The 20,864-nt window shown below is 43.1% G+C and overlaps 1 protein-coding gene across 1 annotated transcript in view; it reads right to left on the bottom strand.

Moving 5' to 3' along the window:
• Positions 1-20,864, bottom strand: part of JARID2 (jumonji and AT-rich interaction domain containing 2) — a 351,911-nt gene that overhangs the window by 23,817 nt on the left and 307,230 nt on the right. Inside the window, exons 15-17 of the mRNA XM_082258420.1 lie at positions 4,930-5,060; positions 3,586-3,769; positions 2,163-2,270 (exon numbers count right to left, since the gene is read on the bottom strand). Of these exons, the coding sequence (XP_082114546.1) occupies positions 2,163-2,270; positions 3,586-3,769; positions 4,930-5,060 (423 nt within the window). The remainder of the gene's footprint in view (positions 1-2,162; positions 2,271-3,585; positions 3,770-4,929; positions 5,061-20,864) is intronic.

Raw genomic sequence — 20,864 nt, 5'->3', positions numbered from 1 at the left:
TCCTAACTAGACAGAAAAAAACTGATTTGCTGTAGCAGGAAGTGAGAGGATATACCTTTTGGGACTGCCCCTAGGGTGTGGCCAGAATGTTTTCTTTCCTGTCTAGTCCTACTCCTGTAGAGGGCAGTATAACCCGAGTTGTTATTAATCAACGAGGACTACGTCTGTCAATGAGCGACAGAGAAATTGGTGTTTAAGCATCAATAAAGGCGAAACCAACTGCCTGCATTCTATTTATTCTACTAGTATAATGTAGAGGGATGGTTAAAGCAGTATAAAATGATAAACATCCTCATTGATTGTATATTCTTTGGGTGATTCCTGTTCTGATTGCAGATTATTATTATTCAGTCATCACAAAGACTACTTTGATTTCTTATGATGTTTAAACAAATCCATAATTTATTGGTAAAAACTAGACCAACATTGTTTAAGCTGCAGTTGTGTTTGTGTGGTAAAGGCCAGGCAGGATCAAAGAAATCAGCAACCAAGCAGTGGTCAGGCAGGGCAGCTGACAAAGAGCAGAGAGCAGTAAAGAGCCAGAGGCAGATGGCGAACAGAGCAGTATCCAAGCAGGCGGCAATGAAATCAGTGATCAGGCAGGGGCAGGTGGTGAAGATATCAGTGACAAGAGAGGGGTAGGTGGTAAAGTGAATCGCTGACAAAGGAGGAGGAGTTGATGAAAAGATCAGTGACAAGACAGGGGCAGGCGGTGAAGTGATCAGTGACAAGGAAGAGGTAGGTGGTGAAAAGATCAGTGACAAGGAAAGGGTAGGTGGTAAAGAGATAAGGGACAAGGAAGGGGCAGGTGGTAAAGAGGTCAGTGACAAGGAAGGGGCAGGTGGTAAAGAGATAAGGGACAAGGAAGGGGCAGGTGGTAAAGAGATAAGGGACAAGGAAGGGGCAGGTGGTAAAGAGATAAGGGACATGGAAGGGGCAGGTGGTAAAGAGATCAGTGACAAGGAAGGGGCAAGTGGTAAAGAGATAAGGGACAAGGAAGGGGCAGGTGGTAAAGAGGTCAGTGACAAGGAAGGGGCAGGTGGTAAAGAGGTCAGTGACAAGGAAGGGGCAGGTATGTGGCAGAGTGAATAGTGATCTTTGTCATAGGAATGTCTGTCAATTGTTTCATTCTCAGCACTTGCAAAAACGAAATGCAGGTAAACCTTATTATACTTGACTATATACCTGTATGTACACTGAACAAAACGCAACACTTTTGTTTTTGCCCCCATTTTTCATGAGCTGAACTCAAAGATCTAAGACTTTTTCTAAGTACACAAAAGGTCTTTTTCTCCCAAATATTGTTCACAAATCTGTCTAAATCTGTGTTAGTGAGTACTTCTCCTTTGCCGAGATAATCCATCCACCTTACAGGTGTGGCATATCAAGATTCTGATTAGACAGCATAATTATTGCACAGGTGTGTCTTAGGCTGGCCACAATAAAAGGCCACTCTAAAATGTGCAGTTTTATTACACAGCACAATGCCACAGATGTCACAAGTTTTGAGGGAGTGTGCAATTGAGCTGTTGCTTGTGAATTTAATGTTCATTTCTCTACCATAAGCCATCAAGGCATTTCAGAGAATTTGGCAGTACATCCAACCGGCCTCACAACCGCAGACCACGTGTAACCACACCAGCATCTTCACCACCAAGATCGTCTGAGACCAGCCACCCAGACAGCTGCTGCAACAATCGGTTTGCATAACCAAAGAATTTCTGCACAAACTGTCAGAAACCGTCTCAGGGAAGCTCATCTGCATGCTCGCCGTCCTCATCAGCTGCGAACTGACTGCAGCTCGTTGTTGTAACCGACTTGAGTGGGCAAATGCTTACATTCGCTGGTGTCTGGCACTTTGGAGAGGTGTACATAGAAAAAGTCTTAGATCTTTGAGTTCAGCTCATGAAAAATGGGGGCAAAAACAAAAAAGTGTTGCATTTATAATTTTGTTCAGTATACTAAGAAACACTGGTTCTTTCTTTACCTAAGAATATTTCTCATTTAAAAAGTACTTAGAACAGTGCATATTTTCACAGCTTAAAACAGCTCTCTTGTAAATGCCAGTTAATACAAAAAAAGGAGCTTATTAAATCTCAAAATTACACTGGCATCTGATCTGAACACTGTAATTTTACCATCACCACAGAACATTTAGTTACCTCATCATATCGATACATCAGCTTTAATCCTCGACACGACTTCTGCTTCTCCACATGACGTAATGCACACTCCAGGCAAAACACAACGTTCTCATTCTCCTGCACAACCTTAGATAGGGAAGAAGACAGAAAACAGTATTATATACAAGAATACAAGCATGTCCGACATTGGCACTGGTCCAGTTTAGGAACCTTTAAGGATGGAGCGAGATCTGCACTGTACTCGCCAGTGGCGGTCAAAGTTTGATTTTGAGATTCTTGTGTTCTGCAAATAAGTCCTCTATATGACTCCACACATTCTAAAAAAAAAAAAAACATTTGAGCTGCAGCTCATTTTTCATCAATACTCTATATTGGGAGGATGTAAGCCTTTAGAGATCTTTGTGGCCATCTACACTGGAGATGCTTAGACTCTAAGCCAGTAGACCACAGCAGTATCAAATTTGCTGCAGAGATATTACAGATTGTCTTTATTTTTTGTACACCAAAGATGAACTACAAAGATGTGAAATATCCTTGTATCAACACATGCGTAACACAGGTGAGTCTTCTAGCAGCTACCAATATAAAATATGTCACAAGGCATTGCAAGCCAGCATCCCATAATGGTCTATGATGGCCTTCCACATCAAGTAAGTGACTGATAATGGACATCACAAATAATTCAAGTTTCAGATCGCAGCTGTGGCTTTACATGAAGTGGAAATTGTTTCTCCTTATAAGTCACCTCATCTTACCCTATAATTCTGTAAACACAAGAAACCATTATGGTTTCTACAGAAAATACTAAATTTACCTTAAGCTGGCTGCATACATTTCCCCAATAATTTCATTTTATTTATTTAATTATTTATTTTTACTACAGGTTTATGTCATGATAGCAGCAATTCTGCAGTTTCTCTGCTGGCTGCAGAGGTCTCTGTACTGAAGAGTACAGGTCATATTCCATCAGCTGGCCATGTATACACTATGTGAATAGGGGAGGAACTAATTTTGGATTGCAATGTATTTTTTCGCAATGACCATTCTTGCTCCTACATGAGAGTGGACATAGATGGGTTACATTTTGTAATACTGACCTAAATATTACTGAATTCTATTTTTGGAGTATTGCAGCTTAGTCTAAAACTAATTCTAGGATGAATGCTAGGGGCCTTTTCGCACACATACAGATGCAAAGGAAGTACATTAAATGTAACATCTAGTTTCACTAAATTAATAATTCAAAATGCAGCAATTAAATTGAAGAGCACTGAAAATCCACAGTGTTAACAGCAGCAGAGTGCTTAGTTACATAGTTAAATTTCCCAAGCAGCTTTGTCCAAAAATCTCTCTACATATGTTTAGCACCCCAGTGAATCTCCTTGCTAATAAGACTTAGTAGGTCAACTTAGTTTCCTTTCCAAAGTCTTCACTTACTCACCATGGACAGATAACAGAGGTGCTGGCATATCTGACATCTCCTCTCTGAACTCTCCAACTGCAACCATTTCCGAGGCTTCTTCTTCCCATCTATTGTCGAGTTGCTGGTGTCGTGACTTCCGTATCGTGCAGAAGAGTGGAGACCCGCCTCAAAGAGCTCCTTTCTCTGCCTCAACTCTGTATCCCTGACCAACAAAAAAGCAAGTTAGAAACTGCATTGCCCGCCACTCAACCCAGACTACAAAGCTCTTCTGCTTCTTTGTAGTGAAGGCCAAGTGACTCTAAAACTATATTCACCTAAACAGGGAAGGTATTTGTTAACAGCATATAGCCTACATGCATACAGCTCATAATTCTTTTTCTGAATTTCCTTTAGTTTTCAAACACACTGCTTTTATGAGCACGAAAAGATGGGAGACGTTACAACATATAGTTACGATTATTGTTCATCAACAGGTACCCCTTGGCCACAATACCGCTATATAGTAGACAAAAAAAAACAGCATTACAGGGGAAACAGGAGACACCATATCATACACGAATACCAGTAAGCATTGTAAATGCATAAAACCGGTTGAGCTGGGCAATGCCTGCCTCTATTTAATCTGCGCAGCGCTCGTTCATTCAAAAGGGTGACAGATATTGTAACCTGTCTGGCCATAATGATTGGAAATGAAGGAATGACTTTGAACAGGACCAAGTGCTATATACACTTTGTCCCCTAGGGAGTTAAAATGTTTAATGATAGATCTTCTTTGAGTATGATAAAAAATATAAATATCTTATCTAAGGTTTTCAATATGTCTGCTACATACAGGAAAACCATCTTGCACCGACGAACCAACGGGTTTACCTAAAGGAGGAAATAGCAGCCAGCAAAAAAGAAAAAAAACGTTTAGGCCTTCTGCACACTGGGCATTTAGCCCCACTGATGTCCAGAGTTTAGGTGCGAGCGGAAAGAAGACGTACACTGTCAAGCGCCCCTGCCAGCAGCCTGTAAAATACTATAAAAGGCTGACAGCTGCTACAGCTGGACGATGCACCGAGTGCTTCTAGCATCTCAAACCCCCATGGAGGAATTCTTGGAAGGCAGACTGCTTGTGTTGTGGGCATTCGTCCCTGGGAGCATACTGCCATAAATTTTACTACGGCTTAGTGCATCGTCCAGCTGCAGCAACTTTCAGCCTCCCAGAGTTTTACAGGCTGCCCGCAGCGGGGCTGGACGGTGCACCTGTACCTTCCACCCGAACCTAAATGCCCGAGTTCCATGCACTGGGGTGCACTAGTGTGCATGAGGCCTTAAAAAGTCACAGTGAACATATACAACAGGCCTCTTTTCTATTACCTGAGCTCTCCGAGCAGAGTAGAAATGACACCCAGAGTTGGGCTGTTCTCTTTTTTCGCCTCAGCTGTTGCAATTTGATACAGTAATTTCTCCATGGAGAACGGCTTTGCTATGTGTCGACGTTTCATTTCCTGTAAAAGAGACATTTATGTTTACAGCAGGTGGAAAGTTTGCAAGGAAGAAAAAGAAACATGAAACGCAGTGCACTAAATCTTCCTGATAAACAGCTAGCATTGGCAGTGGTGTGCAGGTGGGAAATAGGCTATGTAGATATAAGGTACAAAAGTCATTATTCCCCCTATGCAAAAATAGCATACATACATATGGTCATCAAGTATTTTCTTTCCTTTAAATACATGCAGCAATGTCAAACATCTGAGCATGGGAATGTTAACAGCTTCAGCTAGATGACATATTTAAGAGCCATATAAATTGACATCGTGCTTAGCGTTCTGAAAAGGCTATACACGAGGAGAGGTACAAATCTGGTCTCAGTTGCTGTAGTCCTAGGGTTTCACACAAGTAGCAAAATGTCTCCCTGTGTGTGGTATGTCTGCAGGATAAGTAGCTCTCTGCTCTCCTCGGAGTAAAATAAAAATAACAAATGGCCACTGCCCCCACCTATAACTGGTCTTTGCAGCAAGGAGCACCAATTCCCAGCTCAACTTACCTACCAGCTTGCAACCAACCAAATTATCTCAATAGTATGCATTAAAAACAGTGGTTTAGTTTGCAGACATTTGCAAACATGTGTAAACTGCAGAGCCACTTCACGGCACCCCAGTATTATCTGCAGTCTTAACTCTATACATTTGTAAGAGCTTCCACAGTGGAAGCACATGCAAGATGTTGGAACACTGTTGGAATACTGATGAGGGGACGCACCTTTGCTGCTATTGTGCTATATGATGGGTTTCCAGTGCGCCCCTCTACCTTTACTGAGTGGTAGGCCTCCTCCAGGTTCACCTTCCCCCTTCCTATCCATTATAATGCATATGCTTCCAATGTGGAGGCTCTCAAAAATGTACAGAGTTAAGACTACAGATAATGCTGGAGTGCCGTCAAGCGGCTCTGCAGCTTATGCATAGATTTGCAAATATGTGCAGACTAAACCCCTTTTTTTAATGCATACTTTTAGATAGGATAATTTGGTTGGTTGCAGGCTGGTCAAAAAGTTGAGCTAGGAATTTTCTTTGGTTTAGAATAAAAATGTGCCCATAGACAACAGAATGATTAGGTTATCCATCTCTCCTGTAGTATGTATTCCTGCATATGTGTACACAGTTACAGGTGATCTATCCACACCATACTAGTATGAAAACACAGAGGCACCACTTAACATGAAAAGTAGAAAATCATTGGTAATAGGGGCTGGTACCATTTTACCATACTTTTGTGGAGACCTTCAAAACTCAGAATACCCACAGCCAATGGATTGTAGGAAAGAGTCTATAGGCCATGCTAAGTTAATTATGCAAGGTATCATATATTCAAGCTTGTGAAAAGGGACTTGATTATACTTCTACACAAAACCAGACTGACCTCCATTCTGCCCCTAGCACACAAAGCAAATCAATATTCAACAAAAATCAGGAAACATGTTAGTAGCTTCTTACATGTTACAGGACATTCTGCAAAAGATGTATCCTTGGAGCTCACTAGTATCTTGGTGCTGCAAACACATAGAAGTAACCTGCTACACATTTTCTAGGAATACCCTGTTCACACGTCCTTCTGGTCTTCAGTCCAGGCACTGTTTCAAACTTACCGAGGTCCCAATTAGTAATGCCCCTATGGCTTTTCTGTTTCACATTAACTACCTTCCAGTCAAGAAATAAAAAATTCACTGCTAATCCACCTAGTATATGGGGTCAGTGTGCATTCCTATCTCATGGAAACAGACATCTCCCACTTTAACTCATTGGCTTTTGCAAATGATTGAAACCATGCAAATTGAAGATTCATGGTGATCTACGGTGAAAAAAATGGTAAAGCTTGAGAGACTTCTATGTCATCCCAGAATATAGTTTACATCTTCTATAGGACCTCACTTGACTAAAATTCTCCTTTATCATAGCACTAACTTTGGCCTTCTCTTTAAATTTTCAATTTGAAATCCAAAGTTAAACCACTCTTTGTCCTGCCTCCGCTGCAGGCCAAGGCTGACCACACTCCCCCTTTCCATCACACCCCCCCCCCCCCCCCCACATAATTTCCCATCCTCCTCATTATACAAGTTTTTAAAACAGAGGCTCTCAGCACACAGAGCTACCTCAGTCACGCGATTGGGGGGAACTGTAGTCTTATTATGTATTTTGGAAACAGGCTTGTTCGTTTTTGCGCATTCTTCATCTCATACGGGACACTTTCTATTCTTCATCAATCATCAGTTACAAGCCTTTCTGGTAGAACTGTCAATTGTACTGCATTCACCTTTTTCATTGTATGACACTGTATCTACTCTGTTTACCTCTGTATCTTGAGAGTTTTCTTGAAATAAACAAGCCTAATTAAAAAAAACAAAAAAAAAAAGAATGCAGGAGCCAATTGACACTTAAGTCAGATATAATTCTCTTAAAATCTCCAAGACACCTACTGTTATTTTCAGTAATATTCCCTAAAGGGAAAGTTGCTGTTCACTTCGTAAAGTGATTATTAATGTACTTCTAAAGGCAGAAGGTTTTTTTACTTTAATGCAATAAGGTAAAAAACCTTTGGCAAGCAGCTTCCCCCTTATACATATCTGAGCCCTATCTTGATTCAGCAATATGCATTAGAGCAAAAACACTCAGATAACAGTTTGAAGAACCTTGTGGTCCAAAGCTCATATTAGTTGAGGCCTGAATGTCCTCCTGGTAGAACTTGGAAAACATCAACACCTCTGGTGCAATAATGGGATTTTTGTACTTACGGTAAAATAGTTTTCTCTGAGTTTGACGGACACAGCGCTCCATAAATCATAACTAGTGGGTTATATTGCCTCCTTCAAGAGTAGGACTAAGCAGAACAAGAAACACCTGGCTACGCCCATGGGCCATCCTCAGTTGGTATATAACTCCCCTCTCTGCTCTAGGTAATCAGTTTAGTAGCAAGCAGTATTAGAAGTATCAGAACTCCATAGAGGGGTGGGTGCTGTGTCCCTCGATGAACTTAAAGAAAAGGATTTTACGGTAATTACAAAAATCCCATTTTCTCTTTCGTTCATTGTCGGACACATCGCTCCATAAATCATAACTAGCGTGATGTCTAAAAGCATGCCAAAAGGAAAATAACCCAAGGCTAAACATAAGAGCCCTTAACCAGGACACAGGAGCCCTGAACCGGGATACCCGTCTAAAAAAATAAAAGTTTAACCACTTGCCGACGCCCACCGCAGATATACTGCGGCAGGCTGGCTCGGCTGCACGAACGTGCCCGCCCCCACTAGGCAGTTGGGATTGCCGACGGGCACCCACGATCGCTCCCCGCTGAGAGAGAATGACAGTCTGCTGTCATTTGTCATAAACACAGCAGACCGTTGTCCTCTCTGAAATGAACACAGAGTGCCTGTGATCCTCCTATTTAGGATCACAGGTCTCTGTGTTCATTTCACAAGTCCCTCCCCCATACAGTTAGAAAACACTCCCCTAGGCTCACACTTAACCCTTTGATCATCCCTGGTTTAACCCCTTCCATTATCATTATTACATTAACAGTGCATATTTTTAGCACTAATTACTGTAGTAATGTCACTGGTCCCCCCCAAAAATGTCAGTTAGGGGTCCGGTCTGTCGCAGATCGCCGCCATCACTAGTAAAAAAAAAAAAAAAAGAAATCTTTCCCCTAGTTTGTAGACGCGATAACGTTTGCGCAAACCAATCAAAACACGCTTATAGGGGTTTTTTTTACCCAAAAATATATAGCAGAATACAAATTGGCCTAAAATGATTAAAAAAATTAGATTTTTACATTTTTTTGGGAATGTTATATAGCAGAAAGTGAAAAAATATATATTTATTTTCAGCAGAAAGTGAAAAATATATATTTATTTTCAGAATTGTCATTCTTTTTATGTTTATAGCGCAATAAAAAAAAAAAAACAACGCACAGGTGATCAATTACCACCAAAAGGAAGCTCTATTTGAGGGAAAAAATGACAAATTTTATCCATGTACAGCGCTGAATCGCAAAAAATGGCCTGGTCATTAAGGGGGCAAATCCTTCCAGTCCAGAAGTGGTTAAAGAAAAAACACCCCTCAGGAGGGAGCAACCCCTCCTAAACAGCAGCCTCCAAAACTTTCCAGCCAAAAGAAGCATCCACCTTATAGAATTTTGCGAAGGTATGCATGGACGTTCAAGTGGCCGCGTTGCAAACTTGCGATATTGAAGCCTGATGGAAGGTCCAAGAAGCACTCAGCGCCCTAGTAGAATGTGCTGTGACAGGGAAAGCTGGAACCTGACCTTTAATGGAATAGGCTTGAGTCACCGTCTGTGTGATCCATCTGGATGGAGTAGGTAGCCGAAGATGCGGCCAGCCCTTTTCTTGGTCCGTCCGTAACCACAAAAAGTGAGTCTGACCTCCGAAAAGACTCAGTAGCTGCTAGATACACCTGAATCGCACGAACCACATCCAAGGTATGCAAGGCAAATTCCTTGGGAGGAGCCGGCTTGGGACACAAGGAAGAAACACAATGTCCTCATTCAAATGGAAGTCAGACAACTTTGGGCAGGAATGATGGACGGGGACAAAGAACCACTTTATCCCTATGGACCACTAAATTGGGACTGCAACAGGATAATGCCGCCAATTCCGATACCCTGTGGGCCGAGGTAATAGCCACAAAGAATGTCACCTTCTGGGACAACGTAGGCAAGGGAATTTCCCGAATATTCTCAAATGGAGGTTTCTGGAGAACCAAAAGTACTACATTTAAATCCCATGGTGGCAAAAGAGACCATACAGATGGAGCCACATGTTGATCCCCTGAATGAAGGTACGAACTAAATGGTGCGTGGCTAGGGGTCACACAAGGCAGACACCTGGCCCTTGATGATACTCAAGGCCAATTTCTGAAAAACGCCCAGTTGAAGAAAGGTTACAATCCAAGCCAAAGAAAAGGATCGAGGATGAGCATCAATCGACTCACACCAAGAAATGTACGCTTTCCACGTACGGTGATAATCTTGCTATAAGTTGACTTCCTCGCCTTCACCACAGTATGGATCACTGATCCAGACAGACCTCTATCCCTCAGTACCTGGCTTTCAATAGCTAAACCATTAAAACCAGCGACAGTAAAGCAGGATGGTAAATCAGCCCCTTGGGACAACTGGTCTTCTCTGAGAGAAAGCCCCCAGGAACTGCGGAAGAAGCCTTAGCCGAGGATAATACTGGCCTTACTGTGGCCCTTGGATGCCTGTGGCGTCTGTCAGAGGACCCCATGACCTCATCACAAACTTCGGTACCCTCCTGTGGAGCCGAACCTGCTAAAGGAGCTGCATGTAAGACACTACAAACAGAACTGTCTTGAGGTGGATACCACCAGACACAGAACCTGTATGCAAAATGAGAGAGAGAACTATCTGTGTGACTGCAGCCGGTAAATCACAGCCTGTGGTCCCTAAAGTTTGTGCAAAGGAAGGACCACCCTGGTCAGAAATAGAATCAGACCTAAGTAAATCAATTTCCTGGACAGGGATAATAGGGACTTAGGTAGTTCAGACATCACCTGAACCTTTGCAGAAATTAAATCCGCACAAGGAGACTCAGGACCTGAAAAGAACAAGCTTTGTCCCCCTTTCTGGGTACCCCGAAAAGAAACATTTTGCAGATCTCCTTGACGCTCCCCAAAGAAGTCCACAGGGCGGGAAATTAGCGAAAAATGTGACCCCACCCCAATAATGGGTGAGGGCAGAACTTCATGCTGAAGGAGTCTTGTCTGCTGGTCAGGGGAAGCTAGCTCTAGGCTTACCCGACCAAGGTTGCTTGGAACCTCGCGGTGAAGATTTAAAAGATCCATTTCCCTTATTCTCCGTCCCAGAAACACAAAATGTTTTATGGGCTGATAAGGAGGGCCCCCATCTGTTTCGAGGCTTCTTCACTTTCAATGACTGTGGCGGGAAGGTACTCTTCCCTCCCTGTGATACCCATAATGATGTCATCCAGGGTAGCCCCAAACAAGCGATCGCCTTGAAAGGGCAGATCAATGAGAGCTTTCTTAGAGACTTGGTCTGTGCACCAAATCTTAAGCCACAGGATGCGCCTAATCACCACCGCTGCAAACAGAAAGTTTGGACAGCACAGGAGCTGTATCCAAAGCTGCATCACAGATAAACTGCAGCCCATGGACCAACTGGACCGCTAAATCAACATAAGCAGTGGGGACTTGCACACCCCCCAGTTCCTTGGACCATTCACAGTTAGGGTCTGAGACACCAGGGCTGAGGCAAAGACTGGCCGCAATGCCGAACCAGCCATAGTAAACATGCTGCATGCCACAGCCTCTGCTTTTTTGTCAGCCGAGTCCTTAAAAGGATGGGGATTACTCTACTGGGATCATGGTTACTTTACTCAACCTGGAAACGGGAGGGTCCACCAATGGTGGATTAGCCCACTTTTTTAAAAGTGAATCCTCAAAGGGGTAACATACAGCAAAACGTTTGGGGGACCACAAAGGGTAGTTTTGTTTGCTCCCATTCCTTACAGGAAAACCTGTCAAATTAAGGCATATAAGTAAACAGCTTTGGAGTAAGATGCGATTTGTGCGTACCAAACCACAAAGCCACGTCCGTGGCTACATCAGCCGCTTCCTCCATTTTTAAAGTCTCACGCACTGCAGTGAGAAGTGCATCTACGAGCGCTTTTTTTTGCTGCGACCATGGAGGAATCATCCTCACTATCGGATGGATCAGGGGGTGTGATATTAAATCCCCCTGGATGGGCCACATCCACAGGGGCATCAGTTTCAGAATCAGATGAGACAGACTGAGCAGGGGACGCTTCCTCCTGGGCCTTTGCCCACATGCCACTTCCACCCAGGACACTAAGGACTGCAGGACCGCCGTCCGTGCAACCATGGGAATCTGAGGTTTCCGAGGGAACTGCTACCTCCATGAGGGGGGTCAGTGGGGGAGATGCTCAGGGCACCTTTCAGCAGGGAGAGAGATTAACAGAGACACCTAAAGACTCATCCTACCGACCTGAGGAGTGCCAAGAATCCGAACCCCAGCATCATCATGGATGCTATCCCTGTTCGTATGTCCCGGGCATAGGAAGAGGAAACTAAGGAGGGAGAGGAGGAGCATCCCCTCAAGGCTTTAGTTGTTTCTGACATCATCTGGCTACACAAACATGGCAACCAACCAGAGGTCAGACAGTCTAAAGTAAAAGTGCCATTGTGACACTTCAAGGGGGTCCATGAACAATCCACCTACGGTCTTACAGTGTGAAAGTATTTCATCGAATTGTACCAAGGCAGAATGGTTCAATAAGTTCTGCAAATGTGAACTCCGGAAGATTTACCCCCTCTTCATGACCAGGACATTTTGTGTTACATAGCACTGCGTTATTTTAATTGACAGTTGTGCGGTCATGCAACACTACATAAATTAATTTATGTAATTTTTTTCCAACAAAAAGAGCTAAAAAAATTAAAGGAACACTGCCAACACATCAGATTTCAATGGGGAAAAATATCAAGATGGATATATATACTGATATGGACTGGGTAATGTGTTAGGAACGAAAGGATGCCACATCATTTGAGGGAAATGAAAATTATCCACCTACAGAGGGCTGAATTCAAAGGCACCCCTGAAATAGAAGTGGAAAACTCATGCAGCAGGCTAGTCTATTTTTCTAAAATCTCATTGCAACAACTCAAAATGGTACTTAGTAGTTTGTATGGCCCCCACGTGATTGTATGCATGCCTGACAATGTCGGGGCATGCCCCTGAGACGACGGATGGTGTCCTGGGGTATTTCCTCCCAGATCTGCACCAGGTCATCACTGAGCTTCAGAACAGACTGTGGTGCAAGCTGGCAGCGTCGGATGGACCGAAACCTAATGTCCCAGAGGTGTTCTATTGGATTTAGGTCAGGCCAGCGTGGGAGCCATTCAATGGTATCAATTCCTTCATCCTCCAGGTACTGGCTAGCATACTCTCGCCACATGAGGCCGGACATTTCCCTGCACCAAGAGGAACCCAGGACTCACTTCTCCAGCATAGGGTCTGACAATGGGTCCAAGGATTTCATCCTGATACCCAATGGCAGTCAGGGTGCCATTGTCCAGTCTGTAGAAGTCTGTGCGTCCCTCCATGGATATGCTTCCCCAGACCATCACTGACCCACCACCAAACCGGTCATGCTGAACGATGTTAAAGGCAGCATAACATTCTCCATGGCTTCTCCAAACCCTTTCATGTCTGTCACATATGCACAGGGTGAACCTTCTCTCATTTGTGAAAAGCACAGGGCGCCAGTGGCAGACCTGCCAATTCTGGCCTTCAATGGTAAATGTCAACTTGAGCTCCACAGTGGCGGGCAGTGAGCACAGGGCCCACTAGAGGACGTCAGGCCCTTAGGCCACCCTCATGAAGTCGGTTTCTGATCGTTTGGTCAGAGACATTCACAGTCAAACCAGTGGCCTGCTGGAGGTCATTTTTTAGGGCTGACACTGCTCATCGTGTTCCTCCTTGCACAAAGGAGCAAATACTGGTCCTGCTGATAGGTTAAGGACCTTCTACAGCCCTGTCCAGCTCTCCTAGAGTAACTGCCTGTCTCTTGAAATCTCCTGCATGCTCTTGAGACTGTGGTGGGAGACAAAGCAAACCTTCTGGCAATGACATGTAGTGATGTGCCACCCTGGAGGAGTTGGACTACCTGTGCAAACTCTATAGGGTCCAGGTATTGTCTAATGTTATCAATAGTGACACTGACCCTAGCCAAATGCAAAACTAGTGAAAAACAGTCCGAAAAGATGAGTAGGGAAAAAATTGCCAGTGGCCTCCAACTGTAAAACCATTCCGGTTTTGGAGGTTGCCTCATTGTTGCCCATCTAGCGCACCACAGCAGCTGAAACTGATTAACAACCCCCTCTGCTACCTAATTGACCAGATCAATATCCCAGGAGTTTAATTGACTTGATGCTATACTCTGACTAAAAAGTGTTCCTTTAACTTTTCTAAGCAGTGTATATGAGAGGCATTAAGCCTTTTGGTCCCTCTAGGGTTAATTAATACTAGCCTTATGCATCGCCTTGATTTTTGTTTGGTTAAACAAGAGTTAACAGTACTGGCCTCCTGCTCCCACCCCTCCCACTCTTTAGAGCACATAAAGACTTGTCCTTTGGCCAATCTCCTTCCTATGGTTTGATAAAGGTACGGTCCTGTTGCCCTGAAACATGTAACCACGCCTCCTCCACTACCTGTAATCGTCACCCAGCTGAGAGAGGTGCTGATTCAAGCTGCAGCCATCTTGCTAAACCCAAAAGCCGCTGCTGCTTATGCTCCAGCCTAATGCCTAAGAGTTTTACTTTAATCAACAGTTTCTGGTCTGACCTCTGCTTCAGTCAGCTGCTTGCCTGCAAAGCTCACAGTGATCCTATGGCGGTCTATATAGGTTTATGACAATCCTTGATCCACTTTTTTATTAGTGAGTACACTTTTTAGCCTTTATTCTTTTCAATAAATCTCTACACCTAGATGGAGGCGCTCTCATGTGTTTGTTTTAAATATATATATATATATATATGCATTATCTGAGACCTAATCAGAGAGGAGTGGTATCCAGTTCACCTGGTGTCCCCTACCACTCTCCTGGCCCTCATACGTGCCCCGGAAAATGTCGGTTTGGGTCTAGTCAGTGCAATAGTTCATTCATTTTCTTGGAATTTTTACTGTAGCTTCGGAAGGAAGGGGATGTTAGACATGGAGACAGAGGCACAGAAATCAGAGAGGGACTGGAGGTTTAAGTTGATGAACAGAGTTAGGAAGCCAAGGAAGAAAGTAGAAAGTAGGAGATGAAGACAGTGGTGCATAAATTATACAGTGTCAGCAGGACCAGATATTGATTAAGCAGCGAGTAGAGACACCAAGGAGAGCAAAAGGTTCAGAAGGGGTCACGAAAGGGGTAAACACAATTCTTGATATGACACAGGAAAATGAAAGGAGATCCTGTCATCAACTTTAAAAATAAAATTGCAGATAAAAGCACAGAAAAATCAAGTATTATCTTTGCTCAGTTCATTCGTTTTTTTCTTTCCATAAACTATTTTTATTTAACTGCATGTGCCTTTAAACTTGATAGAAAAACTGACTATTCAATTAGCACAACATCTTCTATCTTCACACATCATAGCCTCCTCCTCTTCCAATAGTGTCTAATTACTATTTGTGTTGACCTACTCCAGTGCCCCATCGTTCGACCTCAGCATCTAGATGTTGGGGGTGGGGTAAAGGGTAATACTATAGAGTGCTTCTTAAGTGAGTCTATTGGGGCTGCTGACATCACATCATAAATGGCGGTGCCCAGCAGCAGTGTCAGCGATTCTGGGGTATACCCTAGTTAGGCTTTAACCACTTTACAATCACCCTATTGTAGCTTTACTGCTACAGGGCGGCCGCTGTGTGCAGGATCACATATATACACAGTATCTCACAAAAGTGAGTACACCCCTCACATTTTTGTAAATATTTTATTATATATTTTCATGTGACAACACTGAAGAAATTACACTTTGCTACAATGTAAAGTAGTGAGTGTACAGCTTGTATAACAGTGTAAATTTGCTGTCCCCTCAAAATAACAACACACAGCCATTAATGTTTAAACTGCTGGCAACAAGTGAGTACATCCCTAAGTGAAAATGTCTAAATGGGGCCCAATTAGCCATTTTCCCTGCCTGGTGTTATGTGACTTGTTAGTGTTACAAGATCTCAGGTGTGAATGGGGAGCAAGTGTATTAAATTTGGTGTTATTGCTCTCACTCTTTCATACTGGGCACTAGAATTTCAACATGTCACCTCATGGCAAGAAACTCTCTGAGGATCTGAAAAAAAGAATGGTTGCTCTACATAAAGATGGCCTAGGCTATAAGAAGATTGCCAAGACCCTGAAACTGAGCTGCAGCACGGTGGCCACGGCCATACAGCGGTTCAACAGTTTCCACTCAGAACAGGTCTCACCATGGTCGACCAAAGAAGTTAAGTGCACATGCTCAGCGTCATATTCAGAGGTTGTCTTTGGGGAAATAGATGTATGAGTGCTGCCAGTATTGCTGTAGAGGTTGAAGGGGTGGGGGGTCAGGCCCATACGCCGCACACTGCATCAAATTAGTCTGCATTACTGTCATCCCAGAAGGAAGCCTCTTCTAAAGATGATACACAAGAAAGCCCACAAACAGTTTGCTGAAGACAAGCAGACTAAGTACACGGATTACTGGAACCATGTCCTGTGGTCTGATCAGACCAAGATAAACTTACTTGGTTCAGATGGTGTCAAGCATGTGTGGCGGCAACAAGGTGAGGAGTACAATGACAAGTGTGTCTTGCCTACAGATAAGCATGGTTGTGGGAGTGTCATGGTCTGGGGCTGCATGAGTGCTGCCGGCACAGGGAGCTACAGTTCATTGAGGGAACCATGAATGCCAACATGTACTGTGACATACTGAAGAAGAGCATGATCCTCCTCCATTTGGAGACTGGGTCACAGGGCAGTATTCCAACATGATAATGACCCCAAACACACCTCCAAGACGACCACTGCCTTGCTAAAAAGGCTGAGGGTATAGGTGATGGACTGGCCAAGCATGTCTCCAGACCTAAGGCCCTGTTCATATCTGAGTGTTTTTCAGCTCCTAAAACGCTCATCTCTAAAGTCTCAAAATGCCAAACAAGCAAAATCCTATTCATCCTATTCATTTTAATGGCCCCTGTTCACATATGATCGTTTTGTCGAAAGCAAAACTCCTGAAGCTCAAAAAAGTACATGAGCTTCTTTTTTGGTAGATTACAAGCGTTTTTGTTAGATGTCAATGCCTCCAAACACCTGCAAAAAACACCAGAAATCGCTTGAAAAAAGCCCAAAAAAACACATGAAAACAATACGCTCAGGTGTGAAAGGAGCCTGAACCTATTGAACATCTGTGGTGCATCCTCAAATGGAAGGTGGAGGAGTGCAAGGTCTCTAACATCCACCAGCTACATGATGTCATCATGCAGGAGTGGAAGAGGACTTCAGAGGCAACCCGTGAAGCTCTGGTGAACTCTATGCCCAAAAGGGTTAAGGCAGTACTGAAAAATAATGGTGGCCACACAAAATATTGACACTTTGGGCCCAATTTGGGCATTTTAACTCAGGGGTGTACTCACTTTAGTTGCCAGTGGTTTAGACATTAACCTCCCTGGCGGTATGATTATGTCAGGAATTATGTACCAAAAGCGGTACAATTTTTTGCATGGAAATTTGGCGTTATGTATTGAAGGCCTACAATTCTTAGTAAACACTTACTTAAAACTTACCAAAACAAGACTCTAGTAGACATCCCAGATGTGATAAATTTGAAACACAAACACATGAATTATAATCTAATCAATAATATTATTTTATTCAATAATGCAATGAAAAATAATGAAATTTGTCAAACAAAGAAATTCAATACACATCCTGAGTGTGAAACAGTTTGAAGCATGGAACTAGACAAAGTCCGACGTTGCAATCAGGACAATAGTACCTTGTTTCCTTTCTGACTTTTCTTCCATTGCCATCCTTCTTGGAACAGCAAACGACGCACATCCTGGTAGGCGCTAACTTTCTTGTGGTTGGCGGTACAAAGTCTACAAAATGACGGCCTGTCAGGCATTCTGGATTGCCAACGTCAACAGCGCGTCGTCTGGGTCTGTTAGCAGATACTGATGGCGTCGGGTGGTTGACAAAAATCTGCTCAGCCACCTTCCAGATAAAGTCAGAATGAACAAGAGGTATGGTAGTGTTTGCTTTATAAAGGATATAGGCGTTCCAAAGGCATTGTTCAAGGAGATGCCTGAAAATCTTTTTGTAGTACTTTTTCTGTTGCTTCCGCATCGCCGGGTAAAATGTCATTGCCTGATCGGCTCGGTCGACACCTCTCATTGCGTGATTATAGTCGATCACGACTTGTGGCTTCAGCACATCTGTTCCCGTGTTTTGTGCGGACCATGGCAGTGGAGGTGCTGTGCACGGTGCTCATGAGACACACGTCCTTTTTGTCTCGCCACCGCATTGCCATCATTTTACCCTTTTGAAAGGCAACCATCTCTCCTTTTTTTAGTTTTTTCCTGCTAAACATTGATGGCATGTCACGCCGGTTTGACCTAACAGTACCATACCCATCAGTTTTGTTTAGGAGCAAAACCTCTTAAAGTTCCGGAGAGGTGTAAAAATTGTCCGTTGTCACGCATTATCCCTGGTTCAGCAATGGGTCCAGCAGTGAAAGGACAGAGGATGTGGCCATCCCATAGCCGCTGTACCTGGGATTGAACTTGGTACCTTTCCCGGTGTAAATGATAGCATTCCAGATATATCTGGTGGACGACTCACAGAGCATATACAATTTGATGCCAAACCGCGCTCTTTTGGATGCAATAAATTGTATCCAGCTCAGGCGCCCCTTGTAGGTCATTAGACTTTCATCCACACTGACATCAGAGTCAGATGACAAATCTCTCCACGACTCACTGTCGCTCTGTTCTGTGAGCAGCTCTGTGTCGCTGCCGCAGTCGCTCAGCTGATCCAAAAGCGCATATGTAGGACAGCGCTTTTTTGATGCCATTTTCAAATGATTTTATTTCTCACAAATGACAATGGCAAGGGGCACTGAAAGGGCACTGTGTCTTTTACTAAGGTGATACAATGTAATCCTCTCAGATTACACTGTATCACCTCCTTTTTAGGTGTTTGTGTTTGTTGCAACTTTGAATTTCCCTCCCAGTTCCGCTCCCATGCAGCATTTCTGCTGCAGGGGAACGGAACCAGGAAGTCGTCATACCGACGGACGAGCGGCGGGGATCTTGGTGGAGATCATAACAATGGGAGATCATCGCTGGATCGCCGGAGAAGGTAAGGAACCCTGCTGCACGCTCTGCACATCCACCCCGAGCGTGATTCGGGGATACTGATAGTAGCATGGAAAATTCCCCCCGAGTCACGCTCGGGGATACCGCTAAGGGGGTTAATGGCTGTGTGTTGAGTTATTTTGAGGGGACAACAAATTTACACTGTTACACAAGCTGTACACTGTCCGATTTGTCCGCTGCAATATCGCAGTCCCGCAAGAAGTCACTGATCGCTGCCATCACTAGTAAAAAAAAAATAATTCCGTAAATATATAGTTTGTGGACACTGTAATGTTTGCACAAACCAATCAATATAAGTGTTGGGATTTTTTTTAACCAAAATATGTAGTAGAATACATATTGGCCTTTTTCAATATGGTCGGCCTTTTTTATAGCGCAAAAAATAAACGCAGTGGTGATCAAATACTCTATTTGTGGGGAAAAAAGGAAAAACTTTATTTGGGTACAGTGTCACATGACCAGGCAATTGTCCATTAAAATAACGCAGTACCGTATCGCAAAAAATGACCTCGTCATGAAGGAGGGTGAATCTTTCGGAGCTGAAGAGTAAACAAGTAAATAACATTCAGAAAAAAAAACATTAAATACACAAATAAAAATACAGGAATATTATTTTTGAAATGAATAAACTAGCAACTGGGTTTCTTAACGCTAAAAAGAAGAGCTGAGGAATGGCAAGAGAAAAACAAAGGGGCAGAAAGGGAAGATGAGAATGCTCCCAGAGGATATAAAGGTGAACATGTACAAGAATCCTATTATCTCCATTATAAGAAACAGGTGGTTCTCCTTTAATTTCATACAGATTTATGGAGAATTAATCTGAAGGAAAGAGATCATGTGCCATGTGATAAAGAGGTGAGAGTGGGTGGTTAACCAACAATGAGCCTTAAGTATCAAAATCAACAGAGAGAAAAGAATACACATGGACACCTAGATATCTAACACTATTATTTAAAATCAAAACTGGAATGTGATTAAAGAACTGTGGCTAGCAGAAAGCATGGGTTTTAAACATATATATGCCAGTTTTCTTTTACCATTTCATGTTTTTAGGATGGTCAAATACCTGTATTTTCTGCTGCATGCAGTGGTTCCATCCTCCGCCCCCCGCGTTACTGTTGTAGTAACAAAGTGTCTGACACTCCTAAAAGTGTTAGGTGCTTAAAGAGTAACTAAAGGCAAAACTTTTTTTTCGTTTTGGATAAGTAAGGGAGGGTTATAATCCCTGTCTTTTTTTGGTGTCTTTTTTTTGCCATCTGTGTCCCATTGGGTACATTTTCCTTCACCTTCTGTCCCAAAGAAAAACCGGAAGGAACAGGAAGTGAGATGAAATCCCTTCAAAATGAATAAATCTCAGCGTGTCATTAGGGTCAACAGAACTAGTGTCCCCATTGGAACATATACCCTCTATTAGCATCCTGGTGTTAACCGTAGGATCTTCTATTACTTTCACTAACAGCCAACCGCACAAATGGAGAGGGTGACTCTGCCTATGGGGATTACATACAGCAATAAAATCTGACAGGTGTTCTAATTTATCTCCACTCTATCCAAAACACGTTTTTGCCTTTAGTTACACTTTTAGATTTTGACAGAGACTGCAGTACTGGAATGGGGGAAAGGTAGATGACAGGGGCCCCTGGAGAGGTTAGTAAAAGAGCTCCTATTTTATAGGACACTTTCATTGTAATTTACTTTTTTAAAGGCAACTGGGTTGCTTTAATAAAGTGCTAATAGCTAATTAATCCTTTTACAGCCCCTGTTATAGAATTCACATTTTTGCATAATAATTTAAATGTAAAAAAAGGTTATATGCATGGATGTAGCAGGCAGTATGAAAT

Source organism: Pelophylax lessonae, assembly GCF_965119305.1.
Source record: "Pelophylax lessonae genome assembly, chromosome: 5".
In the NCBI taxonomy this organism is placed as follows: domain Eukaryota; kingdom Metazoa; phylum Chordata; class Amphibia; order Anura; family Ranidae; genus Pelophylax; species Pelophylax lessonae.
Note: the sequence above shows the minus strand (reverse complement) of the source record. Positions and strands in the feature narration are given on the sequence as shown.